The 14,229-nt window shown below is 38.1% G+C and overlaps 1 protein-coding gene and 1 long non-coding RNA gene across 2 annotated transcripts in view; one reads left to right on the forward strand and one right to left on the reverse strand.

The window, feature by feature from the left end:
- The window catches only part of ANGPT1 (angiopoietin 1), a 172,880-nt gene that overhangs the window by 79,261 nt on the left and 79,390 nt on the right, over positions 1-14,229 (forward strand). The window contains exons 3-4 of the mRNA XM_064442236.1: positions 3,010-3,131; positions 12,066-12,298. Of these exons, the coding sequence (XP_064298306.1) occupies positions 3,010-3,131; positions 12,066-12,298 (355 nt within the window). The remainder of the gene's footprint in view (positions 1-3,009; positions 3,132-12,065; positions 12,299-14,229) is intronic.
- Positions 311-4,775, reverse strand: LOC135311861 (uncharacterized). The gene is made up of 3 exons (XR_010371400.1): positions 4,175-4,775; positions 1,178-1,571; positions 311-406 (listed from the first exon to the last, which is right to left on the reverse strand). It is a non-coding gene; the product is annotated as an uncharacterized LOC135311861 (long non-coding RNA).

Genomic DNA, 14,229 nt, shown 5'->3' on the forward strand with positions numbered 1-14,229 from the left:
GCAGAGAACTTTTCCCATCCTTTTTCTTTTCTATTGCATTACCACACAAAACATATAAACACAGGGCTCCAAGAAACATACGCACTCTGTTTCTTGGTACTAACAGTGGTGATGACTGACCTTGTTATGTGTCTTTCTTTTGATTTAATTTGATTAGTGTATTTAGGTCTATGTATGTGAGGCAGGCAGGACTGCCCAGGAAACTTAATCAGCATCTGACTTTAAATAAACAGCCCAGCTACCAACTGTGAATGAAACAAGTGTCAAACTAAATAATGAGTTTCAAGCTAAAACAGTCTTTGATCTCCATTGTTGTTTGCTTCTTTATTATAACAAGAAAGTTTGTTTATTGTCTGCAAGATGTTTCCAGCTTTTTGAAAAGTAGTGTATGTCTGCAGCTTTTCAGCTATGAAAAGAGAGGGACAAGCATCAGCTTCTTTATAAAACACAGTGTATTTGTTATTACCATAAAACTGTATAACATCACATGAATTTACACAACCATCTCCATATGATTCCTAGCACTAAAATCACTGTTGTGATTGGAGTGACAAGAGTAATAACACAGAGTACAATTTCATACTTGAGCTTATTGCAAAGATACATACTACTTTTTGCCTTCTGGATTCTTTTATCAGTTTAAGATGCATATTTGTTTTCTTTATTTTTGCTGACTTCCCCCCATCTTTGTAATATATGGTGTATTACCAGCTGTACTGCATTCGCTGTTCATTTAGAACAGGGGAATTAAAGTATTGTGTTTATTTGGTTTGTTCTAGTAGCGTAAGTACTTATTGAAAGATCAAATTTTCTGTTCTAATGTCCTTAAGTTTACAATATCATTATCCAGTTTTTATGTAATTTCTTTACGGTACACTGAGAAACAACAGTAATTATGAAAGGAAGATACACTGTCTTACACAAGTTTCTTGCATATTTTTTTCTACATCTTCGTTAATAGATCAACATTCACTTATAAGTGTTGTGATCTCAGGTGACCACAGTTTCTAAAACATAGTATTTTGACTTATGAAAATGTTTGGGAAAAGCTTTAATTCATTATCAACAAAACATCTAAATGGAAACATAAGAGGTAAAGAACTATGGACTGTAGGATCATTTGTTCAGTAAAGAAAAAGGAGGTGTAGGAACTCTTCTTATATCCCAAAAGACCTACCTAGGTGAAGTGTTGAGTACTCGTTCGTGTTTTCCTCCTTTAAGCATGTAAGAGACAAAATGTGCTCACTTTTTCCATTGAGGAGCAACTTTGAGGTAGAGATATCACTGGCAACAGCATGAAGGAGCAGATGACTTCCTCCTTCCCTACCTATTGCTAGAGAATTTAAGGGATGTTCAAGATCTCAGTAGGAGTGGCTCTTCCTTGTTGCAGTATTTGCTCTGACTTTCAGCTTGGTGATTGCATTTCCCACCTCCCCTCTTTCAGCAGTATGAGAAAGCTCCTGGCTATACCATCAATCAGAAAAAAGTGGTGCAGGGGTCTCAAGAAAGTAAACAGAGGCTGCTCTTGGCAGTGATGGACGTATCCAGTTGCATGGCAGATAGATGAAGCTCTGTAGGATACAAGAGGAAGAAAGGCAGGCCAGGATCTCATGCTTGTAATAAGAGGTATTCATACCAGAGTAAGGAGGAGTCCAAAGCACTGAAGATAAAGCCTCCATCTCCTTAAAATCTCCCCGACCCCTCCCAATCCCTGATCCATCCAAAATCGCACTGATTCCCTTTAGGCTTTCTTCTCTGCCTGAAGTCCTATTGACATTTTGTAGGTGGCTCCATAGATGTATCCTCTTTGGAAATCTGTTGGTGCTTTTCTGTCTTCCTACCCTTGCCAACCTTAGTAATACACCTTCAATCCTGCCAGATCCCTCTGAAACTGTGGTGATGCCTGCTGGCACTTCCAAATATATCCATCTTGAATAACATAACAGATGCATAGTGATAATTTCCAACTTTTTTCAACCTCTACCCTTAAAAAAGGACAACTTGAGTTGGTCCATGAATGTCAATGATGTCAAACAAAAATAAGGTACTGGATTGATTTTGAGAGCCCTTCTTTTTGCTTTATGTTCTGTAACAAATTCCTATTGGGCACTCATGAGAAAATGTTACCATACAATCCTATGATGATACAGATAAATACTCTTCCAAGGAAGGTCTGATAGGTTCTATTAAAGAGGCACCATGTTCAGTTCCAGAAGTGATTGCATCTCAGTTGTTGTGTGCACACATACCTACAAAAACAATTTACACACACTCCTCCAGACTCTATGTAATGAATGATGATATACCAACAAAATCAGCTAATATTAACGTTATTGCTTTCATTCTTGAAAAAGTTGTTATTTCCACTATTGAACTATTTTTTGTTAGAATCTAACCTCTTTCATCTAGTTAAAAGGCTTCTTTTCATCTGATGTACTTAGTAAAACTGGTGCTATTGATACAGATCATCGCTAAAGTGAAAGAGACTTGCATAAAGCTATGCTTAGGATCACAGCCTGAATCTTAAAAATCTGTGTAAGAGTGCAAGTAGCGATAACATAAGCAGACACCAGATTTCTGCCAACACTGCAAAAGAGAACTCAGGGGAAAGCTAAAGTAGGATCTCTGTTTACAAAACAGTGGACACAATACTTTGGCTTCAGTCCAAGCACCCTTGCACTCTTCTGGTTTAAGCATGCTTTGTAGGAATGCACATTTGAGGCACGCCTCTTGCTCTTTCCATTGAAATAAAGCTTATTTGGCAGTCACCTTTCCATCTTCTGTTGGCCTAATATTACTCTACAGTAAACAGGGTGCCAGAATATCAGCTGGTACATATCAGTGCAGCTTGATTGAGTTCATTCACACCAGCTGAGCAGCTGAGGTTAAAAAAGGATTTAGAAACAATTTTTGATGAATCATCAAATCAGAGTGAAATGGTTGCATTATGTTGCTATAACAACATAACTAGGACAATATAAACATTAATGGTTTTAATTTATCCTTAAGGTGCTAAATCAAACATCCCGACTTGAAATTCAGCTACTGGAAAATTCACTGTCAACATATAAGCTAGAAAAACAGCTGCTGCAACAGACACATGAAATCCTGAAAATTCATGAGAAAAACAGGTAAGAATGAGTAGTTGGTCTGTTATACTCTTTCTCTGTTCATCACAAAGTGGTGTGTAAATACTTTGTTCTAAGCAGCTAATGAAATGGAAGAAGCAAATATGGTTAAGTGCAACTATAGGTGATATTTATGAAATGGCTAAAAGAGCTAGGGTGTGTACTTGCACTGCGTTAGCTTCTGTATGATGAATGAAAGCTGGTTTTTACCACTTTTCATGTGCACTGTAAGTTTGCATCTCAGTTTGCTCCACGGCAACTTAGTCATATGACCGCAGTTCCTGCTACTGAATGCATAGGGATAACTTGTATGAGCACTTTAAAGTAGAAAAATATTAATAATAAATTATGACATTATCAACTACCTTAAAGTGCAAAAGAAACAGAAAATCTTCAGTAGTTCATCTTTCTAATTTTAATGGATACAAAGACCTAACATGTAGAAGGATCCCTCTCTTCCTTTGGACTCAATTGAATAGAGCATACTTGGAGCCATGATTCATTTGAAGAGTAAGTGAAGGATAAACATTTGGGGTTTATGCTGAAATGGAAGAAAAAACTGTTCAGCAGCACATGACTTTAAACAGTGAAGTGAGAGTCAAGAATAAGTTCCAGTGTTGTCCCTTTCTGTGCTACACAAGGGCTCAGTACCTAAAGTCACAATATTTAGCAATCCAGTATCTCAGAGAGTGTGTGTAGTGGGTTGATCTTGCCTAACTGCCAGATGCCTACCTAGCGTTTCTCTCACTCCCCTTCGTCTAGAGGACAGAGGGAGAAAATATGATGAAAAATCTTGTGGCTGAGGTAAAGACAGGGAGATCACTTACCAGTTGCTGTCATAGGCAAAACAGCCTTATTTACTGTCAATTAATAACAGCGTAGGATAGTGAGAAATGAAAACAAACCCCAAAAGGCCTTTCTCCCCTACCTCCCAGGTTCACCTTCACTCCTGATTCTTCTACCGCCCCTCCCCCCCGCCTCCCCCCTCCCACGAGCAGTGCGGGGCATTAAGGAATGGGGATTATGGTCAGTTCACAACGCTTTACCTGTCCTTCCTCATGCTCTTTCCTTTCTCCAGCGTCGTTCTGTCCCATGGGCTGCAGTCCTTCAGGGTAAGATTGCTCCAGCGTGGGCTGTCCACAGGCAGCAGTTTCCTTCTGGACATCTCCACCTGCTCCAGCCTGGGGTCCTCCACGGGAAATGCCTGCTCCACCAGAGTCTTTCTCATGGGTTGCAGGGGAATCTCTGCCCTGGCGCCTCCTCCCTTCCTTTTTCTCTGACCTTGGTATCTGCGGCATTGTTTCACTCACTCCTCACACTGTCATGTGGTGGTTTTTACCCTTTCTCAAATATCTTTGCCCTGAGGCACAGCCATCTTGGCTGATGGGCTCAGCCGTGCCCTGCGGTGGGTCCACTGGAGCTGGCTCGGCCCATCTTTGTCTGGCACGGGGCAGCCCCAGCCTTTCCTCACGGACGCCACCCCTGCAGCCCCCAAGCTGCCCAAACCTGGACACGGCACTCAGTACAGTGGGTAACGCTATTTTCCTTCCTGGCTGCCCTTCTAGAGACCTAAGGCTCATATTGCTGCCGATGTAACGGCCAGGTTTAAGTAGGGAGGGCAGAGGGTGCTTTCACTCCGCAGCTTCACTCTCAGCTCCCTTCTAGAAAGACCAGCTGTGAGGTAAGTCTGACTAGGTCTAAGGTATCTATTTCCTGTATCTTCATTTGACATTGAAATAAGGCAAACAGCTTTAAAAGTGAGGTAGTTACTGCAGTGTCCTGTACGAGCTTTAGTGGGCTGTTTAAACTGAGATCAGACAGTTTGCCAAAAAATGCCGCATGACTGGTGCTGCTGGGCAGGAATCAGCAATTAGGTGGAAAGACCTTGTTCAGGGTTATATGTAAGGAAGACTAACACCACAATAGGCAAGGAGCTATTGGGAGAAGAAGGTAAAGAACCAGATAATGACGAAAAATAGAAAATATTATGAAGAAATATGTTTCCTAAATGTGTCTAGTTGCAAAGCTGATCAAATAATATACCATTATTGCTACTGGTTATGAAAAACAATTTAATGTATTTAATCTAACAACTGTTTATAACCTGTAATTCCAGCAAATGTTATTTTGGAGAGGTTAGATTACATTGAACGCTCTTGAACTACACAGATTTCCCTTGACCAATTTGAAATATGAATAAATTAGTGTGGGATTAATTTTGACTTCAGCCATCTCAAAATTAAGTAATTCACCTAAACTGTGTTTGTGGTCTCTCCCTGCAGTCCATGGAGAGAGCAGACGTGTGCAGGAGGCAGTTCATTCTACTTATTTTATAAACTTATTTCAATTTGGGATTAACCCAAGCAATAGTTAAGTATATAAATACTTGAGTTTTTATCCAGTGCAATCTGGTTAGCAAAAAAATTTTATTGGCTGCTCAAGAGACTGATTCTTGTGTACTTAATAATCAGAGTTTATTTATTTATATTAACAATGTGTCAGGGTGTAAAGCCTTCATGTCAGTAAACAAATAAGTTTTATTTAAGTTCACCTTTGACTCGGCTGGCATTATGATGAAATGGTCTGTGACATGACAAAATGGTCTGCCTTGTTTTTTCAGAAGAAAAGGACGGGTATGTTAAAAAGCACATTTTATGCCCAACTGTTTCTCTCAGAAGTATAGTTATATGTGAATAAATGAAAAAGCACATGGGGTTTCATCTTGTAATGAAGCAAGAACCTGGCATACACTGTCCAAGTTCTGTTTCTCTGTCCTTGGGAGTGATAAAATTCAGGAGAGGACAGTGTTATGATTACGCTAAAATATGGATCATCAGATCCTGTATCATCATCTACTTCTACCAAAGACGTGTGTAATCTTGGCCTTTTGGTCCTGATCCTGAAATCAACTGTGTGTGTGTGTCAAGTTCACCATGGGACAAATCTTGGTGATCTCAGCAGGTATTAAGTTTCTGGACATGCCAATTGTTTTAGCTTGTTTAACTTTAAACAGTACTTACAGATTACCCATAAGGCTATGTTCAGCAGTTCCTTGCAATTCAAATGTCTTCATCCCTCTCCATATCACTTTCACATCAATAAAACAGAGAAAACTTCTTTTATCCGCATTGCTTACATGGACTGTAAGCCTTTTTTAGAAAGGGCCTTTCTTTTGCAGTAGGTGTACACCACAGTGGGAATGAGCGTAGGAACTATTATCATTGCAAATATAATCAAAATAGATGGTGTACTGTGGGCAGATGATTTCTTTCTCTGTGCTAAAATTTCCTCTATATAAAATAAAAATAATGATCTTAATCACCTTCAAAGAACTGGATTTTAGATGAAAGTAATGCAAAGTCTTATAGTAATAATAACTAATCATTGATGTACTACAGTAACTTGTATATTATCTGTAAATACAATGAACACTGCATATCAACAGGGGACCGATGCATGTTCTTTAAACTAGAAATATATCTATTCTTGGCCTTTCTCTTTACTTCCTGCCTCTGCTGGGAAGATTGGCCAGTTTTTCTTTTTATCTCACTGAAGTGAAAGATATTCCATTGCATAAGTAGAGTCACATTTGTCCCAGAATCATGCTTCTATTGACGGCTCTCATGCCATAAATAATATAGTTTTGTGGGTTCCCACCCACTGCAATGTAAATGGTGGTTTCTTCCATTGCCATTTTTTCTCCCACAAGAGCTTTCTAAAATCTATTTTGATTTATTCTTAAAAGTTTTCCTTGCTTAAGTGCCTTTATGAGCCCCCCCCTTTTTTTTTTTTCCAGAATGTACCAGCTGCATTTAACCTATTGTGTGCCATTTGTTTAAATATGCTAGTGTGAAAACAACTTTTTATTTACTCAAATGAAACAAATGAGGAAAAATATAATGGAATTCTGGATCTTTCAGCAATAAATAGTGGAAGTAGAATTTAAACATAAAATGCAGCTTGAATTTGTAGACAAACTATATTAACACGTTCAGTACAAGAACTGGTGTATCCTATGAAAGATGAGGGCTCAAGAATGGTTCTTGAATTTCCAGCTGACTGTGTAAAAGATGAGGAAACACAACATTTCTATTTGCAGGGTTTGCATACACAAAAAGGATAAATCCAGGTTTTTTTCACTTGGCGTTCATGATTTCAGTGGAATTATCTTGTCATTGGTATAAAAAAATAGGATTACTGATGCTAAGTGACCAATTATTTTACTGTTCTTGAGAAATACAGGGACATATAATTTATATTTCCTTAAACTGATCGGACAATATCAGACCGTCAAAGCAAGTATGAGTGGTCAACACCTAATAATAGAGGAAAATTTCACTCATGTAAAAGCAAGTACAAAGAAGCTGTCTCAGTGAGAAAATACTGTTCTTGCACTCAAAAGTAAGCATTTAAATCCTTTGCCTGTTTTTCTTCCCATACATACATAATACAAGAGAACTACCTGTATACAGCCAAAGATTTTTTCCTACTGCGGTGTTACTTGTCTTTCTTTATTGAATAACTCAACAAAGTAAATGTTTCTATCTGTATTTTTAATGAATCCAGATTTTTTTAAAAGATTATTTTAATACAAAAGATCTCCATCTCTAAGATCTGGTCTATATCCTGTTCTCACAGGTCTAAACTGAGGCCTCTGAAAACAAAGATTTAAAAAAAAAAATCTCTTAAACTGCTGCGGTCTGGAATGAATTAGTGAATAATCTACCTACCTTATAAGGCAGATTGTCTAAACCAGACTTTCCTTCCTCCCCAGAGACCTACCAGAGTGCTTTCTATATGTTCTACTTCATCACCTTTTAAAATGACAGCAGATTTCACTGGAAGTCATTCTTTGACTTCTGTACAGGCCTTCTACCCTCCTCAGCATTATCAGAGGGCTTTTTCTGAATCAGCTGAACACAGCACACTTGCACCAAGGCATCCCAGTGACTTACATCCTGACAAAGTTAACACATCATTTGTATGGTCAAAAATAGATTCCTAGCTTTACCAAGAGCAGTAGGATAGACATTGAACACATTTAACCTTTAGGAAAATTACATTTGTTTGGGTTTGAAGTATATGTGTGTGTTTTAATTTGTCTTCTAGATACTGACTCCAGAGAGTCATTGTCCAATGGATAATATTTGTATTTATTGGGGTTAACAATGTTTGTTTCTTCACAACTTCATTTTGTTTCCCCACACTGAAGGCTACAACTATAAAAAGCTCATATACGTGCGCGCGCGCGTGTGTATGTATATATTTATATATGTGATACTTCTAGTGAATGGTGATTTATTTTTACCGTGAGTATTGTAGTTCCCATTACTGTTTCATCTGTCTAGGTCATAATGTTTTCAAACATGTAAGAATTTCAAACGTACATGAAATGTATAAGAATTTCAAAAGTGAAGGTAAATTTTACAGTAAATTTACTGTAAAAAAGATCCAGTCATTATACCATGCCCATAACATTTTACTGGAAAGAGTTATTAAAAATATGTTATATAACAATTTCAGTCAACCTTCCCAGGTTGTTGGACTAATTGGTATAGAGACAGCCTTCTTTTTGTTTTCTTTAATATTTTATGCAGCAATACTCTTAAATGAAAACTAGCAGAAATATTTTCATTTTAACTCTGTCTTTACAATGCCTTTTTAGAAAATTGAGAAACTATCTTTACCAAGCACTCAAGCACTCAGCAAAGTTATTTCTTCACGGTGTTTGTCTATTAGAAATTGTCTGATGTCACAAGGAAAAAAGAGAGAACAGAGTAGTCTCACAACTGGTAAAGAAATAAAACTAAATATCTTTCTGATTGGTTTCGTCCTGTTTCAGGATTTTTTTTAATGAGGTTTCTAACACTTTTTTTTTAATTTAAATGAGCTATAATAAATATTAATTTGACAATACAAATGAAAAATTCTGGCTACATTAGAGTCAAAAGCCATTACAGCACGTTTTCTCATGGTTTTTAAGGGTTTCTTCCTTTTGGGATAGGCCAGTGCAGAAATCCTCAATCTATGTGAAGGTTTTGCTTTAGTTCATTTGGAGCTTTGACCAAAAGTTTCTCATTGATTCTTAGTAAAACACAATGGCTGTTTTGGATTTCTCGCAGGAATACAGGGAGTGGTCCTATCCTCAGGACTTATTCCTATCTGTTGTAGATTTATGGATATAGAAAGATCATTGCATAAATGCATATGCATTCCTTAAAATAGCTTAGTTTTGCAGTTTATAATAACAGAACTTTTAATCTACATAGAAAACCGTTAAAGGAACCAAGTGCTGTGACACTCCCATCTTTCTACCACATGTTGTTGACACACTACTCATGAATATTAGGGTGTATTATTACTAAAGCTGTAAAACATCTGCTTGCTGTCTGTCTCTGTAGATGCCAAAGTGGGAAGCTCTAAACATTCTTCCTTCTTGCTTGACATAGCCAGTGTTGCTACAAATAAGACTGTCATCACCATGGGTTCATTTACTATAGTCTTAGGCTACGGTGGGAAACAAATAATGCAATGCACAAATTCTGGCTGTCAAAGGCTCTTTCTTTTACATGAAATTATTCTGATATGGAAATCATGAGGTGTGGACATGCAGACAGAATGTTGTGGAATTAGGGAAATGCCCTGCACAGTACTAAGATATGGACAAAGATAAAGGGAACTTCTTTTGTCTTTACTTACCATTTTACTATAAAGCAATATTTTGGCTTCAAGAATGGCATCTTCTCTTACATTGACAATACGCCACATTTTCAGTGGACTGTAAGATGTCAGACTGGGATGTGGCCACACCTAGCACCTATTTTATCACAGACTGTGGCCAGGGCCCACCTTGTTCCTACCCAAAGTGCACTGATGTAACTTACAGTCTATCAGAAGGATTAAATCTAGGGTCAAAATGAGCATTTAAATAATTTCCATGAAAAAGTGGACAGAACTGATAAAACTCACATAGAATATTTTTTTACTTTGTTGAACAGTATCTTATGACTAAACCCTCAGGACATTTTCAACCACTTTTGGCTAACTAATTAGTCTGATCTTCTGCATTGCAAAGTTCAAAGACTTCCACATAAATATTCTCAAAAAAAAAAAAAAATCCATATGACTCTAGAGCATAAAGCCATCATATTTAATGTTAGAGTTCAAGTGATGAAAAAAATCAGCTACAGGTCTGATAAGGTGTTAAAATAATTTATTGGTTTTGGCTTCAAAATATGTATTTTGTTTCACACTGAAGCTTTCTTTCATCTGATTCCAGTCCCCTGAATCTTGTTGTGCTTTCCTTACTAATTAATAAGCCTTTTAGAATTAGATATTATGTTTCTCTTTGCATTTGGACCCCATGAAAAAGTGTTTTCCCTTCCCATCTTTTATTTTTTTTCCCTCCCTTTACCCAGATCTTTCCGGTTTTCACAGAACTAGATATGTAGATATTACAAAGTATATTTTCTTCAGTATCTTTGTAAGTCCCACATTTATAACATTTCAGAAAAAGAGATTTGCTGCTTGGTTTCTTTTATTTAAAAAAAAAAAAAGAAAAAAAAGTTTTATATTACTCTAGCTTGTACAGCAAATCCAGGGCCTGAATTTAATCTTTGCATTGTTATAATTTGTAACAGCTCATATTAAGGCTCTGTGATATCTAGTAGAAACAACTCCATATGGATTTTATTACATTCTTCAGTTAGGTTAAATGACCTGAAATTATGCAGGCATTTTGCCACTGATCTATTATCCAGAAGTAAAAACAAAGGTGGGGGGAGAGTGCAAATAAATAAAACCTAAGACTGACTTGAACAGGAAGCAGTTTGTTGGCAAGTTTGTAACCACTAGTTCATTTATGGGCATGAGAAACACCTCTTCTGGCATATACAGCAGAATTACTGAAAAGAAAGCGGCAGAGGGATTAAATTAATTTCTTTAATATTAATAAGATCTTTCTGTTATACTCTCACCACAGCATTAAAGCACTGTCCTGAAAAAGTTCTTGTCCACAGTTGGCAGACACTAGCTGTCCTTTATGTCTACAACTCCTCTATGCTTCTGGATATAGTCTGACATGCCTTTGATCTTTGCAAATTGTACACTTCTAACTCAGGGCAGAGAGGGTGCTAGAAAAAGAATATTAGTCAGGAGAAATTGTTCCCATACATCTGTTAAATTATTTACAAAACTTGATGTAAGCAGGTTGCATAGTATGATGTCCAACAGTTTTCTGTCTGAGGAACCTTTCATGGAACCGAAAAAAGAGGAAGGGGGGGGGGTATATCTGTGTGGACTCAAGGAAATCAAGGGAATCCTACCTTACAATGCAAAGCTCTTGCTCATCTTCTGGGGAAACAGTACTATTCTTAATGTGAAAGCAGATACCACTCATCTGGTGCACAATTCCTTTCCCAGCTTTACAGACCACATCATATGGTACTTTATTATGGGTTCCATATCCCTTGATGCTAATCCTAATGCTTATTCTCCATTCAGTGGTAAGGCCTTTCACAAATTCTTCCTTAGTTTACCCCTCATTTTTGTCTCTTATCATATTGACCCATCCATACTACCAATGATGTCCTTTTTAGCGCCCTGCTCTTCTCCCTCTGCCTACCTTAGGCTTTTCTGCCTTAACTTTTAAATATAGATGTGTTACTGGCTCGATGCTCGTGCACTTGGATAGGTGTAACAACTAGATATGCAGTTCCATGCAGTTTATTCTAAGTGCTACAGCATGTAAACCTCACAAAATGGAACCTTAGAGAGTGGTTATATTTGGCTGCTTGACAGAGGAAACCGATGAGCTGAATTAGTAGATGTGACATTTGTAGGAGAAATTATCTATGATGAAAAATAAAATAGTTCTGGTTTCTGTATTAAATATGTTGGCATTAAATAATATCTACTGATTGTTTTATTTCATTTTAGTTTACTTGAGCACAGAATTTTAGAAATGGAAGAAAGGCATAAAGAGGAGCTGGACAATTTGAAGGAGGAAAAAGAGAACCTACAAAGCTTGGTCACACGACAAAGCTACATAATCCAAGAACTAGAGAAGCAGTTAAACAAGGCAACAAGCAATAACAGTGTCCTGCAGAAACAGCAGCTTGAATTGATGGATACAGTTCACACACTGATCACTCTCTGTTCGAAGGAAGGAGGTAAGAAGGTAGCATTATAAAACATTAGAAGTACTAGGAAATTTCTTCTGAAGTAAGTCCTGATTTTTTGGAAAGGCAGAACTCAATGAGCTTATTCCAAGAAAGAAAAGGGCATTATAATTGAGGACAAAAGAACAGATGAGAACCCACAAATCAAATAAGGTTCAGACAGTGCTGGGGCCAACCCGTGTACTGACAGCCTTTTTTTTTTTTAAAAAATTTAATACCATTGAATTGTTATACCTTGACCATAGCTGATGTAGGCCATAATTGTTGACTATGGAAATATTGACTATTAGCAATACTGATTTGTTCCTCTGAGCATCTGTGTCCTTCTGCTGGGAGTAATCTAACCAACCATGGATGTTAACTTTATAGATGCCTATATCTAATTTACTCTATACTTTCTTTACAATCAATGGAGAGGACAGGGTACTAAACATGGAGAGTAACCCATTACTTCATATATAATGCGTGATAATGTAGATGAACTTCGATGTAGGGACTATGTGGTGCTGTAGACATCCAAAAGATGGATCTCTTCTCTTGAATGAGATTTTATTTATAATAAGGGATCATTTGCACCACTAGAGGCTGGGGGCTGACCTGCTGGAAGGCAGCTCTGTTGAGAAGGATCTGGGAGGGCAGGTGGACAACAAGCTGACCCTGAGCCAGCAATGTGCCCTTGTGGCCAAGAAGGCCAAAGGTATCCTGGGGTGCATTAAAAGGAGTGTGGCCAGCACATCGAGGGAGGTTATCCTCCCTCTCTACTCTGCCCTAGTGAGACCACATTTGGAGTACTGCGTCCAGTTTTGGGTCTCCCAGTTTAAGAAGGACTAGGAACTGCTTGAGCAAGTCCAGTGGAGAGCTACCAAGATGATCAGGGGACTGGAGCATCTCCCATATGAGGAAAGACTGAGAGACTTGGGTTGTTCAGCCTGGAGAAGACTGAGGGGGGATCTCATCAATACTTATATTTATATCTGAAGGGTGGGTGTCAGGAGGATGGGACTAGGCTCTTTTCAACAGTGCCCAATGACAGGACAAGGGTCAATGGGCACAAGTTGGAACACAGGAAGCTCTACCTCAATATGAGAAAAACTCCTTTCCTGTGCGGGTGCCAGAGCAGTGGAACAGGCTGCCCAGGGAGGTTGTGGAGTCTCCTTCCCTGGAGACATTCAAACCCCACCTGGACGCGTTCCTGTGCCCCCTGCTCTGAGTGTCCCTGCTCAAGGTGGAGATTTGGACAAGATGATCTCCAGAGGTCCCTTCCAAACCCTACCATTCTGTGATTCTGTGATCATTTCCCTTCCTTCTTCCTTGCTGGATTTTGTGTTTTGGTTTTGGGTGGGGTTTTTTGTTTGGTTTTGTTTTTTTTTTTTGTGCATTAGGGCACTACAAACACAAAAGATAGAAAAAACATTTTGAAAGAAGGGGTTGACAAAGGCTCTAGGAAAATTCTTCTCAAGCTTGCCTTTCTTACTAAAAAGGCTTCTTAAAGAGACTGAGAAAGAAATTCAGGTAGGTTTTCAATTTGCAGATACTAAAGACACTGCAGAATATCTCTGGAAGGAAATTTCTTTCATCAGAACTGACCAAGGGAGATGGGTCAATGGAGACCACTGTAAAGGATGGAGATGGGACAATGGGGAAAAAAAATTGTAACTATGAAAAGCGAGGCAAAGTCATACAGAAGCTGGTGAAGAAGTAAGGGAGAATATAAGAGAAAAGGCATATGATAAGAGTAACATCTAAAAGGAGATTACAGCTGTGCCTGGTATGGCATGCAGAGGGTTAAAAATATTGGGGGAAATAAAGTTGAGTAAAATAATATCCGTCTGGGAAGAAGCTATCAAAACCCTACTAAGAAAGCGTACAGAGTAAACTGAGAGAGAAGCTGTAGATGTGTGAATTGTGCTAGTTCATGCTCA

This window comes from Phalacrocorax carbo, chromosome 2 (genome assembly GCF_963921805.1).
Source record: "Phalacrocorax carbo chromosome 2, bPhaCar2.1, whole genome shotgun sequence".
Taxonomy (NCBI): domain Eukaryota; kingdom Metazoa; phylum Chordata; class Aves; order Suliformes; family Phalacrocoracidae; genus Phalacrocorax; species Phalacrocorax carbo.